The sequence below is a fragment of the Miniopterus natalensis genome, chromosome 3 (genome assembly GCF_054644295.1).
Source record: "Miniopterus natalensis isolate mMinNat1 chromosome 3, mMinNat1.hap1, whole genome shotgun sequence".
In the NCBI taxonomy this organism is placed as follows: Eukaryota; Metazoa; Chordata; class Mammalia; order Chiroptera; family Miniopteridae; genus Miniopterus; species Miniopterus natalensis.
This window is the reverse complement of record NC_142083.1, coordinates 85,497,520-85,515,775: the sequence shown is the minus strand read 5'-3', so window position 1 is coordinate 85,515,775 and position 18,256 is coordinate 85,497,520. Positions and strand designations below refer to the sequence as shown.

The following is an 18,256-nucleotide window of genomic DNA, read 5'->3' as shown; positions in this document are numbered from 1 at the left end:
GCCCCTTGGGACAGGCTTACCTCCCGAACCCCTGAAGGGCTTGACTTTCTATCACACCCTGAGATGGAGTGTGAAGAGCACAGAGGGCCATTCCCACCCTGCCACTTCCCGACTCTCTCAGCCTCTGGGCCGTATCCTTAGGTGGGCAGGAGGGTAGCGAGGGTCATCTGAGCTGATGGATGTGATGCCTGGAGAAGGCCTGGCACATAGTTGGTGCTCTACCATATGTTAAGGCAAATGGACAATGGTGAGGTCTTTGTCTTCACCGAGGTAGGTGCAGTGTTCTCATGCCAGGAGGAGGTTCCAGATCCCTCCCACAGCCAGGTAAATGGGACCAAAACCAGTCTGTGCATTTTATCAAAGCTAGATCAAGTTCAAGGCATCTAAGTTTATGTTCTGGGAGAGTTTGGGTATATGACCAAAAAGAGCTTTGGTGGCTGTTAAAATTTGGGGGTGGGGAGTACCTTGATCTAATTAATCTGGAAGTGCCTAATTAGGGAGCTGAAGGAGGGCAAAGCATGATTTACTTGAATGTGATTAGATAGAACATTCTGATATAAAAGGAAATGCCAAAGGCATTCTTTTTTAAATTTATAAACCTTTCATGATTTGGCAGGTAATTATGATAATTCTGGGATTTTCACAGACTTAAAAGCTTTTTCATAGTCACATATTTTTGGAGATCATCTTCCCTGATGCTCCAGCTGGATGGATTGCTCAGTCTCCAAAGCTCCAAAGGCTCATCTTCCAAAGCCCAACTCAAATGCCACCTCCTTGATGATGCTTTCCCTCTATCCCTCATGCCAGGGATACCAAATGGGTATCATCGCATAAGCCAGCACACCGTGGCTGCCTGGGCATCTTCCTGAGGAAGGAGCGCTGTGGTTGATTAGTGATGTCTGCCAGGGGCCAGGCCTTGGGCAAGAGTGGCTGCACCTGATATATTTCATCAGTGCCAGTGGTTGGGCATTTGGGTAGGTTCCAGCCATTTGGAACTAAACTCCTGCTTTGAGCACATGTGTAAATACCGGGGCAGGATAACTCCCAACAAGGACTGGCCAGGTCACAGATGAGGGATTTTAAAAGTTTGATAGATGTTGCCGAACAGCCCTGTGACTTTTTCTTAAATTTTTCTACCATCTTCTCACCAGCCTAAAGGAGGAAACCCAAATAGTGACGGATAAGCATTCACACCTCATTAATTATGAGCTGTGTACTTTCCAAGCACAACTCAGGAGCTGTGTCTTCTACCAGCCAGGTGTTCTCCATGGGCCTTTCAGAGAATCAGGGCTCAACCCTTTGGCCCACCTTGGCCTGTGTTTGAAGCTGCATCAGCTGTGATTAGTGTATCTCCAGTTGGTATTTACTTTTGATTTGTCACTGTCGTTAGCGTTGTCAAATGGCACCTCCTCCTTAACTGCCTTCAGATTAATTTTCAAGGAAATAAAAGTGCTGAGGGTAGAAAGAAATACGGCAGACTCTCAGAGTGGCCCTGAGCATTGACAGTGCTAGAGCCCATAGTGATTTAGGGTGCAGAGCGGCCAGGGAGGCTGCCTGGCATGTGCCAAGGCTGATTCGAGAAGCAGCTCTTCAGTGTTCTCGGGGGAGGTCTTCCCAACACCCTGTCTTCCTTCCAGGTCTTCCTCTGTCCTGAGCTCTTCATGACTTGACTTTTAGGATGTGAACCCCATGACTTTTCTGCCCCCAGCACCAAGAATAACACCTGGCATATGGCTAACAATTCTGCTGGTGACATTTCCACTTTGGGGACAGTGAGTCTCTCCACGGCTGTCCAAGCTCCTTGGTATAGCACCTGTGGCCCCTTTCCCTCTGGCTTCTGGAGCCCTGCCCTCCTCCTTCATGCCCCTTTATGTGACCATCCATCATGCAAAACCAGCTCTTGTTCACTGGGCATTTGCCAGGACCACACATGGCTCTGGGCCTGCTAAGGGCAGTAGCTCATTTCCTCCACACAGTGGCTCAGTGAGTGGGGATGGTATTTAATTCCCACTTTTTAGGTGAATAGCCTCAGGCTAGAGGGTAAGTGACGTGTATCAGTGCACACTGTGCTGTGATAAGCACAGGGTTGCTTGCACCAAAGTCTGGGCCCTTAACCACCCCTCTCAGCTGCCTCTCTGTCAGCCCCTGAGTCTTGGCACCTGAACTTTCCTCCACTGGGTGTGTCTCTCTCCTCTTTGTCTCATGGGTGACCTATAGCTCAGTATGTTTATAGAACATAGAAGACTAATGGAAGTTAGTGAGACACTGACAGGGAGGGGGCAGGAGATAGGGTTAGAGATGCTGGTGCTGGATCTTGTAGGCATTTGCATTCGTATTCCATCCTTAGGACAGGGGGAAGCATTGAAGGTTTTAAACAGCAGGTGACAATATCCTATGTTTGGGAAGATCACTGCTTGGTGGAGAATGGATTGGAGGGCACCTGTGGTCTCTGTTCTGTTCCCTGCGATTCTCTGTAGCTGTTGAGAATTAAGGAATGAGGTCAGATGAGACCTGTAAGGGCCCTCAGAACCTAATAGAAATTGAAGCTGGCAGTAGCAGTGTAACCTGCCTTATTTTTATGATAACGGGAACTATTTGTGATCTCAGATTCCTCTTCTGAGGCTCACTCGGTTTTTAATTCATTTCTTGTTATTCCAGAATTTGAAAGAGTTATTTGAGGACAATTAAGCTCAGTATGTTTGTGTAAGATGACAGCTGTTTATATCAATGGCTATATGTAGGGAATATATAATATAAAAATTCAGAATTTCAGAGCTGAGCTTAATAACAACAAGCATTGCGGTTTTAATGGCTGCTGGAAATTATTTCATCAAATTTTGTCTCCTCATTGCCATCAGATTTCCCCCCTGCCTATTCCCTAGTGGAATGAAAGCTTTCTCTGACGTGGTCAAGTCTCTTTTCTGGCTACAAAAGAGAACCAAGGTTTTGACAGATCATGATAAACACCACTTGAGGCTGGGATGTTTTGATGTTTTATGCATTTATGGAAAATTGTTTGAACACTCTGGCTCCCACTGCAAAGCAAAATAAAAACAAAATCTAAGCAAAAGCCTGCTCTGCCTTGGAAATGAGAGTGGCGTTTATTTAAAGCTTGAGTTTTGTGGGGACATATTAGCAGGTATTTGGCAGTAATATGGCCAGTTGTGGGTTTCCTACTAACTGGGGTAACTGGATTTCAGCCCCGAGGAAGCTCATGGAGGTTTTATGTGCTTACCGTGTGGAGAATCCACACAGGAAGGATCAGTGATACTGTATTTATTTGTGAAAGGCCAAAAGAAGATCATCTTCAGCTGTTTTTATACAGAAGGAATAAGGCAACTGGAGAATATTAATCTTAGGTCTGTATGATGAAGAAAGCTGTTTACAGGCTCAGGGTCTCATTCTCCTCTGTTCACTGCATGGTTTTTGCAGTGTCTTTTATGCCACTTCCACTTTGCATTTCACATGGGTTTGAAAGAGTGGGCCCTGAGGGACAGAGGGTGCCATTCCCAGAGTGAGGCCTCAGAGCAAGTTAATAGGAGCTTCAGGATCACAACTGGGAGCCTCATACATTTCACATTGGTTGCTCCATGGCTCCCTTCAGTTTCATGGGAAGAGTTTTAATTCTTTTTAAAAAGAGTCTAAGTGGTTATTCTGGCTGATAAATGAAAGCATGTGCCTTATTAGGAAAATAAAAAGTAAGGAGAAGTAGAAAGAATGGGCTTGAACAAAAGTTACTGTTCTGGTGTATTTCCTTTTTTACCTTTTCTCCTTTATATAACAACCTATCCAAAAAAAGAGGCCTCCCCTTTATTCCTCCCGAGGCATCAAGACTCAGGTTAACAGTCTTTTTTTTTTTTTTTTTTTTTTAAAAGCCTCTGCTAATATCCCTTCTTAATTCTGACAGTGCGTTTTATATGCTATGTAAAGTACTTGTTGCAAATGGTCTGATATTTATGCGTTATATATTATATCGTAAGTGCCTCGACCATATGGGACATCTTTGTGCTTTTTGCAAATTACAGCTGGAAAGATCTGTTGTTCGTTCGGTACATCAATCACAGATTACCTGTGGCTACCTCCATTTAAAAAAAAATTGGGGGTCAAGCCCAGCCGGGCGTGGCTCAGCGGTTGAGCATCGACCTATGATCCAGGAGATCTCAGTTTGATTCCCGGTTAGGGCACATGCCTGGGTTGCTGGCTCGATCCCCAATTGGAGGCATGCAGGAGGTAGCCGATCAATGATGACTCTCTCATCATTGATGTTTCTATCTCTCTCTCTCCCTCTCCATTCCTCTCTTTGAAATCAATAAAGATATATTAAAAATAAATAAATTTGGGATCAGCCAAGAGTATTGCATGAATGTGGAAAAGTTTGAGGGCTCACAGCAGGCCTGATTGGTTACATCTGGGCAAAGTGGAGTGGGTGTGGTTGTGTCAGGTGGCCCAGTGGTCAAGAGTCCGGGCTCCCGAGTCAGTCCCTTATTAGCTACATGACCTTGACCTAGCGCCTTAAACTACATGTTTCTCTTCCTGTAAGGCAGGGATAACAATATCTGCCTCATAGAGTTGGTGTGATGAAGACACAAGGAGTGCCCAGGACATATTTCCTGGCATGGGATGAGCAGTGACCAAAGGGTAGTTGTGCTGCTACAGTTGTGTCTGTCACCATCACTGTCACCATCTCAGTAAGGCTCTAGTTCTATTCCCTTGGTTTTCAGAACTAAGGCCCTGATGAACAGAAATGGTCAGTTATTCTACTTATTCCACTAGCAGGGAAATTCCTGACAGACACAATGCAGATTAGAAAGAAAACTTTTGCTAGAAGTTTCATTAATTAAGAATAAAATCCTAAGGCACAAAAATTCCCTGATACAGTTGTGTTCTGATTATAAACTGTGGGCTATTGATTCCATAGTGTTAAAATCAACCAAGTAAAAAAAAATGTGTTCAACTCACAGGTGGATTTGTGTGGCTCGTAGGTGAGCAGTATTATGTCTCCAGCTCAGTGACTTCCAGGTGCCTTGCTGACAAGTGGTCCAGAGGAGGCGAGAAAAGTCCTCAGGGAGGGTCTTCCTTCTGAGCCTCACTGTTTGGTGCTTGTGTATTCCAGGTGGCGGAGATGCACGGTGAGCTGATTGAGTTCAACGAGCGCCTGCACAGGGCCCTGGTGGCCAAGGAAGCCCTCGTGTCCCAGATGAGGCAGGAGCTCATAGACCTCCGGGGGCCGGTGAGTGCTACCACACAGGAACAGCTCAGCCTTGCAGTTGTGCCCAGTCTCTGTCCTCCCAGCCCTTCCGTCCACAGCCCCACTGTTCAGTCTGTCCATTGTTAGCAATGTCAAGGGTATGGAAAAGTTCAGATACTAAAAGAATAAGCATTCATGTACCTACCACCCAGGTTTTATGTACATTAACCTTAACCACATTTGTGTGTGTGTGTGTGTGTGTGTGTGTGTGTGTGTGTTTTTAGGTAGGAAGGATAGAATAAATAAAATAAATGCTACATATTCTATTGGAGCCCCCTTTGCAACATTTCATTCCCCTGCCCTCATTGTCAATATTCTGAAGCTGGCATATAGCCTTTCCCTCCATATTTTTATACTTTACTATGTAGATAAATTTCTATGAGCAATAAACAGTCATGGTTTTGTGTAACTTTTACCTACATGGTATTATTTGTACATATCTCTTTGCCTCTTGTTTTTGTTTGTTTTTAATTAAACACTATGGTTTGAGGACTATCCCATATAGATGTAAAATAGGGATAGATCTAATATAGAGATTTTAAACTGTGGTACTCTTGATAGTTTGGGCTGTATAATTATTTGTTGTGGGATGTTTAGCAGCATCGCTGACCTCACCACTAGAGGCCAGTAGCACCCCACCCCAACATGGCAACTAAAGATGTCTCCAGACACTGCCAGATGTCCTCCTGGGGACAAAGTCACCCTTACTGAGAACTCCTGATCCGGTTCATTCACTTTCTTGACTCTAGTTCCCTGTGAATGAAATACCACAGTATTTTAAGTCCAGGCATGTGTCCATTGCCATTAAGATTGTTGCCAGTATTTGGCTATTACAGACCATGATGCTGAGAGCACCTTTTCCTTTTGAACACATTTATAATAGTTTCCTTTTCATTTAAAAACTTTTTTGTTTTGTCAAATGTTAAATGCCCAGAGGTAGGTAGGTTAGTATAATGCATCTTACGTATCCACTGTCAAGTTGAATTATTAATCCTTATCAATCTTTTTGAAGTTATCCATACCCACTTTCTTCTTCTGTATTATTTTGAATCAAATACTGGGCGTTATTTCATCTGTAGATGTCTCAGTATACATGTATGTATGTGTGTGTATATGTATATATATATGAAAATATAAGTATGATATTGTTGTCATCCCTCCATTTCCAATAACTCCTTTATTCCATCAAATATCAGTGTTCAAATTTCTTATTGTCTCATATTTATTTTTTAAAGATTTTTATATTGATTTTTAGAGAGAGGAAGGAAAGGGAGAGAAACATCCATGTGAGAGCAAAATATCAATTGGCTGCCTCCTACATGCCCCCTACCGGAGGAATGAGCTGGAAACCCAGGCATGTGCCCTGACCAGGAATCGAACTAGAAACCTTTTGGTGCATGGACAGTGCTTAACCAACTGAGTCATACTAGCCAGGGCTCATTTTATACTTTTTAATAGTTTTTTGAATCAGGATCCACATGAGGTCCAAGTGTTATGTTGGTCATGTCTCTTATGTTTCTTTTTTTTAAAAAAACTGTTTTAAATTGTAGTAAAATAAACATAACATAAAATTTACCATTTTAGCATTTTCTAAATATAGTTCTGTGGCATGAAGTCCATTCACAATGTGTAACCATCACCACCATCCATCTCCTGAACTTTATCATCCGCAACTGAAACTCTGTGCTCATTAAACGTTCACCCCTATTCCTCTCTCCCCTAGCTCTGGAAATCATCATTCTACTTGCTGTCTCTATGAATTTAACTACTCTCTTCTATTTCCTTTCATTCTATAGGGGGCCCTTTTTCATCTCTCTCTTTTTTTTTTGCAGTTATTTATTGAAGACCCTGGGTCATTTCACCACTTGAAATTTGCTGATTGCAGCTCTAATCAGTGCTATTTGACATGCTCCTCTGTTAACTGTATTTCTTTAAATTGGCTTTTGAATCTAGAGTCTTGGATTCAGGTTTAATTTTGCTGAAAACATAAATTTTTATTGGGGTGATGTTTTCTATCAGGGAATGCACAATGTCTACTTGTCCCTTTTTTTTTTTTTTAATCTTATTAGCCATTTATTATCACTTCCTACATCCATTACACAAGTGTTTTCTTAATGTCAATGTCTAAGTCTGAGTGTGAAATTGCTGAGGTGTAGGGTGCGGTATCTTAAGAGTTTTGCCACATTGCAGCTATTTTCAACCTTTTTCATCTTACGGCATACTTTAGCTAATTATTAAAATTCTACGGCACACACACAGATACATTTTTTTGCCAATCTGACCAAGAAATAGGTATAATTTTGATTCATTCACATCATATAGCTATTGTTGTGTTGGCTGTTGTCATTTTTTATTTGACAATCTAAGGGGAAAGAGGTCAGTGCCTCTGACTAAATAGTCAGGTATTGCATGTGTTAAAAATTCTTGTGGCACGCTGGTTGAATATCACTGACATGTTGTAAAGCAAAGATACCTATTCGTGATTCTTCTGTCAGTGTGCAAGAGCGCCTTTCAACAAGTGTACATCCCTGCTAACACCCTGAGGTGCATTTCTCTGCTCACCGGTGGGTGGCTCATCTCACTGGCTCGTTGCCCCTTTGGGCTTCCACTTCTGCGGCTTGTTTCTCACGGCCTTTTGTCCGTTTTCTTCTTCTTTTCAACCTCACCCTGAAGACTTTTTAGAGAGAGAGAAACATCCATCGATTATCCTGCGTACGTGCCCCAACTGGAGATTGAACCCTCAACCCACGTATTTGCCTTGACTGGGAATCAAACCAGCAGCCTTTCGGTGCACAGGACGAAGCTCAACCAACTGAGCCACCCCAGCCGGCTCACGTTTTTCTATTGGATTGTGTTTCCTTACTGATTTGTAACAGTTCTATCAACTGACACCCATTCTTGGTTCATTCATACTCATTTCAGTCACTTCCCAGTACAAATTATTTGGATGCATGTGCAAGCCATGATATTTTATTCATAAATATTTTAATATTTATCACTAAAAGATACTTACTTTCAGTACCATTATCATGTCTAAAAAATTAATGGTGATTCCTTAATATTATCAAATGTCCAATCAGTGTTCCATTTTCTGCAGTTCTCTCAAAGTTTTTTTCAATTTATTTACTCTCATCAGAGTCCTCATGAAGTGCACATACTGCATTTGGATGATGACTTTCTTGAGCCTGTTGGAATCTGCATATCGCCCTGCAGGTTCAGTTTGGACCCTGTAGGGAGTCCCTGTGAAAGAAATGCACCTGCCACTGCAGGTGCGTTTCCAGAGAGCAACTTCAGTGCATTGTTCTACTTGTGAATGATAAAACAATCCAACCAGTACAAATCAGTAATTCCAATTTTAATAGTTAACATTTATTAAGTAATTGATACCTGCAAAAAAACTAAATACCTTCAAAATATTAGTATTTTATTTACTCTTCACCGACCCTAGCAGTAATTATTACTATTATCCCACTTTGCAGAAGCGGAAACTCAGAAATGAGGTAACTCGGCCAATGTCACACAATGGGAAGTGGCAGATCTGGGTCTGTCTGCCTTAAAAGACTGAGTTTTTATTTAAACAGTGGAAACTTAGAAAATTTTGGACTCTTGACAAAAGTCATTACACCCATACTAAACAGTTAGGTAGTATAAAAGGGTACTCAGTGAAAAATAAACCTCCCCCTATCCCTGTCCTCTAGTTTCCTGACCTGGAGGCAATAACAGTGACCAGTCTTGGGTTTGTCTTTCCAGACACCCACATGCTTTAATATCTGGTGGCCTGCTATGGCCGCTGTTCTGTGTATTACTTCCCCTCCCCCCACTTCAGTACTTTAGAAATCTTTTTATTTTATTTACATACGAAGCTGCATCATCCTTTTTAAGCACTGTGTCATATTCCCTTGAACTGACAATACTATAATTTATTTAACTAGGCGTCTATTGATGGACATTGAGTTGTTTCCCATTTTTATTTTTACAACAATGTTGGCATAGCATCCTTGTGAAATCCTGCATTTAGATGAGAAGGTTGCCTGGCAGCTTGTGGGGCTCCGCTCAGTGGGGAAAGCCCCAGAGATCTTGCCTTGCAAGACCCCAGGGCCTCTTTCCATCCCCCTCCACCTGTCACAGGAGGACTTTCTGAGGGCCGGCATCCGTCAGCAGCTCACGATTCATCAAGGTCCACCACTGTGTCAGGCGCACGTTGGGTCTTCACCTTCGTTCTCTCACTTAACCTTGAAGACGAGCCTGTGAATTAAGTGGGATGGTTATCCTCTCTTATAAACATGGCAGCTGAGATGTAGGAGAGTATGGGCCCTGCCCGCCTTCCCTAACATGGAGCTGGGCTCCCAACCCATCGGCTTGCTTCTGCTCCAGGCCCTTTGCTTCCTCCCTCTGCGAGGCCTTTGCTCCTGCTGTTCCCTCTGCCTGGAATATTCCTCCAGACCAGGTAACTCCTCAATATCAACTCATGGCTTCCTCCCGAAGCCTTCCTGATGCCCTGACCAGGTTGAATATTCCATGTTGAATACAATGCTTATATGTATCTCTCTCTTTTCTTTATGTAATTCTGCGTTTCTCGCTGATTCATATCTGTCTCTCCTGCTTCATGAGGGCAACTCTCATGTCTCTTTCTGCTCCCCTTGAGTCCCAGTGCTTCACGAGGTGGGTGCTCAGTAAAGGTGAGTTGGCTCATGGAGTGAGTGAGCGAATGAATGTCACAGGTAGTATGTGGTGGAGTCCAGTTTTTTCACTGGGCCCCTATGTCATGCAAGCCCACCTTCTCTCCTCCATGCCACACTCCCTTTGGCTTCAAGTCTGCATGACCTTCAGGGCAGTGGCATCTCTTCACACACAGGTAGCTCTGACTGTCATAGGCCCTTTCCTGGGGCAGGCTGTGATGGCCAGAGGGAGGAGAGAGTAATGCCGTCATTAAGGGCCTGAAGGCTGTTGGGAAAAGCTGGCCGTTTGAGCAGTGGCCCCCAAGGGGACACCTTGGCCTTGTCATTATTGCCTCAGGCCTACTCTGCTCATCTCCCCAGAGTCAGCTGGAGCAAAAGGAAGGGGTAAATTTCAAATCCGATTGCAGATCTGGAGCCTGTCTTCCTTTTAATTCTGAGAGGAATCCCACAATTGTCCTAGGAATCCCAGCCTCTCCTCCCTTCGTTTCTACTTGGCCTGGCTCTCTGCAGACCCTTGATTAGACTCCCTCCCAGACCAATAGTGTTCCAGTGCCTCAAGGGCAGAACTAAGTCTCTTCATTTGGAAACCTCTTCTATAAATGGGGAGTCACAGGGCAGCAGCCTCATTGGGCAGTTTCTTGAGATGCTGCCAGTAAAACAGCTCAGTGGTGGGCATGTAGTAAGAGCCCCACCCTGTTTTCATCTCTGAATCCCCAGCACTGTGCCCTGCACATAGTAGGTGCTCACTAAATGTTTCCTAAGTGAGGACTTTATTTTCATAGAGCAGAAAATGACTGTGTGGACCAAATAATAATAAAAAATAGGCACAGGGACACAGTTTCTTCTCACTGGTATCTTTCTATAATATTATAAACTTTTAAGCTAAATCATTTATTTTAAGAAGGAGTTTGGATTAAGGTTTGAATTTTTTTCCTTTTGTTTCTCTGAATGTATTTTTAGGACTCTCTCATTATTTTCCCCCCTCTGGTATAAGATTTGAATGAATGCTGGGTTTTTGTTTTGTTTTGTTTTTTGGTGTGTGCGTTGTTGTTTTTAACCTTTTAGCAAGATTTGATTACAGCCCTGAAAATTCTCTGGGGTAAGAGCTCCTATTTTGAATAATAAATGGAGACAGGGTCCTAGGACCTGTAAGATGTAAGACGTAGAGGTCAATTAAAACCACAGCACAGGGAAGGTGGAAGACGAAACCTCACTAAATGCAGGCTCGTTCCCACAGTGGAGGCGAACTTGGTCTCACTTTACATAATTGCAGTTGGATTTCTCTTTCTTCTTTGATGGGTCTCTGTCCCCAAGTACCATTTAAATGGCTCATGTCTACTTAAGCAAAGAGATGACCCCGTGTGGTCTAACCTCAGGATTCTCTAATGGCTGCCCTGATTCAAAGCACCAACCTGTTGGTTTGTTCTTCCTGTCACTGCTCACACCTGTCCCCTTTGTGTCCGTTTGGTGAGGGACCCCGCTCTTTGTTAGCCATTTAATTGTGTGCTTGGAGTTGGTATGCCCTTTTGTCCTTTCACCCTCAGAACAACCCTGTATGATTTATTTATTAGATCCATTCTTCAGCTGAGCAAACTGAGGTGCACATTGATTTCATGATTTACCCCACGGCATGTAGCCTCCTGGTGGCACCAGAATGCAAATCTGGGACTTTCATATCCTTTAACACCATGCTGCGTACTCTTTTATTTTTCTTTCTTTGTTCTTCATTTCAAGGAAAATTTAATGTCTGTTTTGCTCTAGGCACAACACTCTGGGTGGCTTTAAAGATTCGGATCCCTAATGGAAAAAGATTGAAAGTGTTGGATTAAAGGATGTTGAATAGGTTTCTCTGCTGTAGCACTTCCCTCCAGAGCACCTCGTGGCTCTCGGAAGGGGTTGATACAGCATGCGTTATATGCGTTATTTCCCACAATTACTTCCCCAAGGAGCATCTTTTCTAAGAGGCTTTCTGAGGAATGCATTTGGGAGATGTAGGGCCAAGTTGCGTATCGTGTCAGTTGCCCATGCACCAGCGGGCAAGGAGGTCATGGAAACCTGGTGTGTCTCATGAGCCTGCCTGGGCGTGGGATCCACAGGGCTTGGAGGAGAGGAGGTAACATTGTGTGGCCATGAAGTACAGTGAGCCTGCCCACGGCCCACTGGAAATGAGTGACAGGCTGCATTCAGTCCAGGGCCCACCAGGCCACCTCCTCACTCCCTAGCTGGCCTGGGTCTGACTCATGCTCCCAGCACTGGCTCCTGGCACTTTGGGCCTCTTCACGTGGCCTCTCAAAGCCCAGGCTGTTCTGGTTTTCTTTGTATTCTGTGTGCTCTCTCTTGCTCTGCTTTTCTCTGTGTTTTATCTGCCTCTTAGTTTCTTCTGTTGTCTATGTGCTTCTCTCTTTTTACTCCTCTCTCTCCACCTCTCTCGCTTTGCTTCTCTCTGTCTTTTCTTTCTTGGCCTGCCTCTGTCTGACTTTATGTGGGTCTCAGTCTCTCTCACTTCCTGGGCTCTGTCTGGCCTGCCTCTCTGTCTCTCTTTCTCCCCCATGCCTGTATCTCTCTCTCTGTATCTCTCACTCTGTCCCTTCCCTTTCCATTGCCTCTCGTTCCATAAACACTTACACCACTTTATGACAGGATGATAATTGCTGCTCAGTGCAATCATCTTGGAAAAACCACACATCCTTTTCACTTCTTCATTGTCCAAGACTTTTGTGTTTTGCACGCAGTCCCTGTGATGGGGCTTCCAGTAGAATCCACTTTCACGAAAGCCTGCGCAGACCCTCCACTCCTGAGCTGGGCTGGCCCCGCATCTGTGTTTCCATGGCACATTGTGCTCCAGCATTTGTCACTCTGTGTAATCATTTCTGTTGAATTTTCTTTTTTTCACCTGTGGACTGATGGCAGCTTCCTGAGATGGGGACTGTGTGTTCACTTCCCTCTCGGCGGCTGGCACACATGGTCACTCACGGAGCATGTGATGTATAAATCTGGCCACTCACCCGTAGTATCTGTGGTGACACTGTTGGCCACAGCATTCAATTATCCAGAAAGGTGCCTTCCTGGATCCTGCTGGGTAACAGAGACTTTCCGTAAGCTGCTTGGTGTTTCCATGGGTCACCTCCCTTCCACTGCTGAAATGAGCTGGTTGGGGAGAAAGACAAGCAACTTAAAATTCAGGGGTGGAATAGGTGGAAAACACTCCTCACAATTTTGTAATAAGGTTCACTTTGAAATAAAATGCTTCCTGGGACTTTCTTGGTATCTTTAAAACCTCCACAGGGAGTGATCTCTTCTGAGGGCTGATGCTATTTAAGTCAGGAAGCTTAATAAGAAATATATTTTTCCGCTGGGCGGCACTTGCTGGATATCTAACCATCAAGCACCAAACTGTCTGTGGTCCCACAGCAGCTCTCAGCATCACATTGCGGATCACAAGAGGCTTTTTAATCGGCACCTGGACATTGTGTTTTAATCGTCTGCTGTCTTGGAGGAGATTATCTTTTAAAATGCCATTAAAGCGAGGCCACTAAAAATATGTCTCGGATAGAGGCTTAGCTCAGAAATATTAGTTACTTTTAGACACAAGTCACCTGGGAAGTTGCTTGCGGAATACTCTTTGGGCCTACCCATGGTTTTCTGTCCATGGGCAAATACCCCACGATATCACATAATCCTTGATGTTAAAGCAGATACTTCCTATACCTCAGAGGGCTCCCCAGGTCATAGGTCTTTCTTCCCATGTGCTCGTGTAAACTCCTGACCCCAGTTTACGCCTGGCTTGCTCGTCACCAGGGGTAGTTGGGTTCCACCAGGGATCTCTGGGAGGCTACACTGCAGGGTTGGGTGGGCAGAACCTGGCTCCCCAAGGCTTATGGGTGTGGGACTTTGAAAATAACATTTCCATTAAGATAAGAGTTTTGTGTCTATTGGCAAATGTAGAGCGTGTAACTGCCTCAAAGCCTGTCCCATATTGCTGTAAATAGGAAGCACTGGCAAGGGATAGAATTGTTGATTTATACACTGTGTGCTCCATGACAATCAGCTATGGGTTGCCGGAGGCATTTTTCTGCACCTGCTTAGTCTGCCTGTTGGTCACTTGTGTTTCTTGTGATGTCGTACACAAAGTGTGTGGCACATGGTGGGGATGTGGGAGACGTGGACAATGTGGACTTTGCCCTTGATGAGGTCAAAGGCCAGAAATGTTTGGTGTGACTTGCATCTCTCTCCTGCGACTTCACTTCATGTAACTAGGCTTGGAGATGGAGATCTGGAAAAGATAACCTTGAGACCTATCATGTCACAGATTCTGAAGAAGTAGGAGCCAGGATCATGAGGCCACCTCTGACCCCCATTTTGCTGATTCTTGATTCTCTCTCCCTAGCATGGCTTAGGGAGCCCTTGGTTTGAGTTAGCTGCTCCCAGCCCCACCAGCAGGAGAGATGACAGACAGCAGTAGTCAAAATGCTCTTGGGGCTCACAGCCCTGTGCTCCCCTTTTATTTATCACCAAGTCCTTCCTGAGATGAGCTCACCCTTTCTTGCTTGGTTTTCATCTGACCCAGGTGCTCAGACTCATATGAATCAAAACCCTGAGCTGATGACACATGCTCATTATTGGTGTAAGCAGGGCCTTCTCTTATTTATTTTATAAGTCAGCTTTGATCTCTCTCTCTGCCTTCTATGGAAGATGCTCCCAGCCCCCCCTCCTTCCCCCATGTAGCAACCTCGAGACTCTGGGTTGCTTGGCTCCTGACCACTATATATTTGATTGGCATGTAGGTTTCTCAGTTGAAAGTTATTAGCATGGAAAAGTGGTTCCTGTGGCTGTGGCAACCACATGGGAACTCCTGTCTAGGCTGGTCTGGGACTGCACCTCTGTCCCTTGTGGTCAGACTGCAGCACTGTCCTTGACGTGCTTCCTTTCTCTCATCCTCCAGATGCAGACTCTCCCAGCTCCTTTGTTCTGTCTCCACCCTGCCTTGTAAATCTTACCAAGACCATCCATCTAAATCCTAACCTAATTTATTCTCTTTCAGCTAAATTAGCACACAGTATTTCTAAGGATATATAATAACCACATGATTATACTTACAAAAGCCCTCTAACTAAATATATGTACTTATTACTTAATATTTATTATTAATAATGATTTCTCCATGATAATAGAGTTCCCTTCTGATTAGTCTTACCTTCCCCACCAATTGCATGTGACTTTCTACATTCTTTTTAGATTTCGTCTTATTTTTTTACAATCTTAAAAAAAAACAGATAATCTCTACTTCCTTCTCTCGTGGCCCATCATTAACTTAGGGCTGAGTTGGGAATTGAGCAATTTTAGATGAGTGACATTTACACATCAAAGGGATGGTACAGTTTGTTCTGGAAGTTGTCCCCATCTCCTTGACATGGATTTATATATCTCCCAGTAAAAATAAATGCTGTTTTTGCTGTATGTTTCATGGAGGTTGAGTCCCTGGGCAGCTGGTTTGTGGAATCCAGAGCCCATTGTGTTGCTGTCTCTTCCAGGAGACCAGCCGGTTACGTGATTGGATCGGAACAGATGCGTCTTGGTAAAGAGATCCCTAATTAAGGTGCAAAAAGCCAAACCATTGGCTCCCTTTTTCTGTTCATTTAGAAATGCCCTCTTCTTGAGGGATGGGCACCATCTAGAATTGCCCATGAGGTTCCTAAGCCTTCTTGCCCCTCGGGTCTGCAAAGCTGCTGCTCTGGTTTTGAGGACAATGATTTTGTTGACCAGGGTTCAAATGCTGTTCTCCCAGACACTGAAAAGCTAAGGGCTTTGTTCACAACCAAGTGGGTGGTTATAGTTGCTCTGTGACGGATGTGGCCAGGGCTTTTGATAAAGTCAGAAAAAATCTCAGGTTCCCTTCAATTTGTATTTTCTGGAAAAGTGGCTTTTTGTGTGTGGGGTTTCTTTTGTTGCTGTATAGGAGTATCATTGCCTTTGCCAGCATGAGTGTGTGTGCCCCCAGTGGGAACTGTCTCCCGCCCCTGGTACAGTGGGGCTCACAGCCAGCTGTTGCTCCCAGTGCCTCGAAACAGTGCAGAAGTGTTTTAGCTGAGTTTTAAAAATAATCTGTCAGATGCTGAAACAGGACCTAACTCGCACTTTCTTCCTCACCTCTTGCTACTGGCCCTTTGGCCACGGAGCCCTGCCCCTTAGCATTTCCTCTTCCTTCCACTTGCAGTCTCTTTTTCTCTGCCTTTTGACTTTCAGAAGATGTGGTTTAAATTTTTTTCTAAATTACATGAATAATTAAATATATTTTTGAAAGAAATAATGTGCAACTGAATAGAGTATAAAATATGTGTCCCTCTCCCAGAGATCCCTATAAGAAGAGGTTGGTGTATGTCCTTTTAGGTATTTTTTATGCAATTACATACAGAGAAGCATACATTTTTTACATAAATGGGATCATTTATGCTGCTCATGTTGTCGAGATTGGCCTTCTCCACGTGTCGGCTTCCCCCTCCTCCCCGCTCTTCCCCGTCCTTCAAGGTCCAGCTCATTCTTTAAGGAAGCCCTAGGGGCCCTGTCAATACTGTTGTTTTTATTTTTAACTTTCTCTAAATTCCTCTAACCTCCCCTTCTCTCTGGACTACCCATTTTATCCACTTTCTAAATGTTGTCCTTTAGTTACTAATTACTTTCTTCTGCTGCACTATATCCAGTTAATTTTCTCCCTCTCTGAGAAGTTTGTCATCCAGTGAAGGACGTGGACGTGTTAACACATATTTCCAGTGGGGCATGATGAGGGTCTGGCAGAAGGTTGGCTTTTGAAACATATTTGTTGAATGAATGAGTGAACAAACGAAGGAAAAATAGTTATGTCAGTTATCAGATGTAATGGTGACACCAAGGTGGCTTAATTCACTGCTGGGTTGGTCGTGGAATGCCTCAAAGAGGAGATGTTGACTTGGGTTTTAAGGATGACTAGCAGTTGGCCGGGGAGATGGCCTGTTAGGCAGGGCACTGGTGTTATAAATCAGTATGGTTTGTTCATGGTTTGTTTATGGGTATTATCAGCCATTAGTTTCATGGGTGTATCTTTTGGCTTCTCCATCAGATAATGAAGTCCTTAAAAGTGGGAGCAGCATTTACGCTCCAACCTACAATAGATAACATTAATTGAATGCCTACTATAGACCAAATCCTTTCTCGGGTGTCTTATTTGTAGTAGCACGCCTGTGATGTAGGCACTCCTGCCTCCATTGTAGAGATGAGGAAATTAAGGCACAGTGAGATAGATAATGTCCCCAAGTGCTCATGACTAATAAGTGATGGAGCTGATAAGTCTCTTACTTTTCTGAGTCTTCATACCCTCATCTTTAAATAGAACTGGTGATGCTCACCAGAGTGAGTTGTATGAGGTTTGAATTAAACAAAAAAATGCCTCTAAATCATCTGAAGTAGGGGTCAAATACCATCTTATCATACCCCTGAAAAAAATATCACCTGCTTTATTTTTCTTCATAGCATTATCACTACTTGGCATAGAGTTGTTTATTTGCTGTCTCAATCTTTGTCCACTTTATACTTGGCTGTCCTCAGGGCCTGGAAGAAAGTTTTAAGTATTAATCGAATGAATGAATGCATATTAGTTCCCGCTTCTCACCATAGCATTCTGACCATGGATGCACACAAAATACTTGGTGAATTTGACTAGAACAAAATATTCTGTTTCAATTCCACATACTGACAAGGGACCATGAATTTATTTGTCACAAGATGATCAACATTGCTGTTTTCATTTTTTATTTGCTGTCAAGTGTAAAGAGCTATATCATATGTCTCCCACCCTGATTTTCCTGATGTCTCAATTTAAATGCTTTCCAATTTGTATGAAATTATCCATCAGTCACAGAGAGACTGTGCCTGTCGGAACAAGCCAGAGCTTATTTGGAGAAGCTATTGGTAGAAGAACAAGGGCTGGCTAGAGAAGACTTGCTTGTCTCCTTTGCCCCAGGCTTCCTCTGGAAATCACTTCTAGCCCTGGACAGTAGTCTGAATCTCACCCATCCCCTAAGGTCCAGTGAGGACGACACTTTGTTTATTTATTCACTGGATACAAAATTAGCATCCTCTGTTGTCAGGTGCTAACCTGCACACTGGCTGCAAGAGAATAGGCCTTGGGCCCTCACAGTACAGTGTGGGGGAGGAGACCCACCTGAGTCCTCGCCAGAGCCATAACCTGAGAGTATCTATTGCTCAGAATCTCTGTATTCTGAGAGATCACACCATGGAGGACTTCCCAGGGAGATGGTCTTGCCCAGTCTCAGATCTGTGTTTCCCGAGATCTTAG

General features: G+C 43.8%; 1 protein-coding gene across 1 annotated transcript in view; it reads left to right on the top strand.

Moving 5' to 3' along the window:
• Positions 1–18,256, top strand: part of SNX29 (sorting nexin 29) — a 458,514-nt gene that overhangs the window by 291,418 nt on the left and 148,840 nt on the right. The window contains exon 16 of the mRNA XM_016197611.2: positions 5,114–5,230. Coding sequence (XP_016053097.2) covers positions 5,114–5,230 — 117 coding nt within the window. The remainder of the gene's footprint in view (positions 1–5,113; positions 5,231–18,256) is intronic.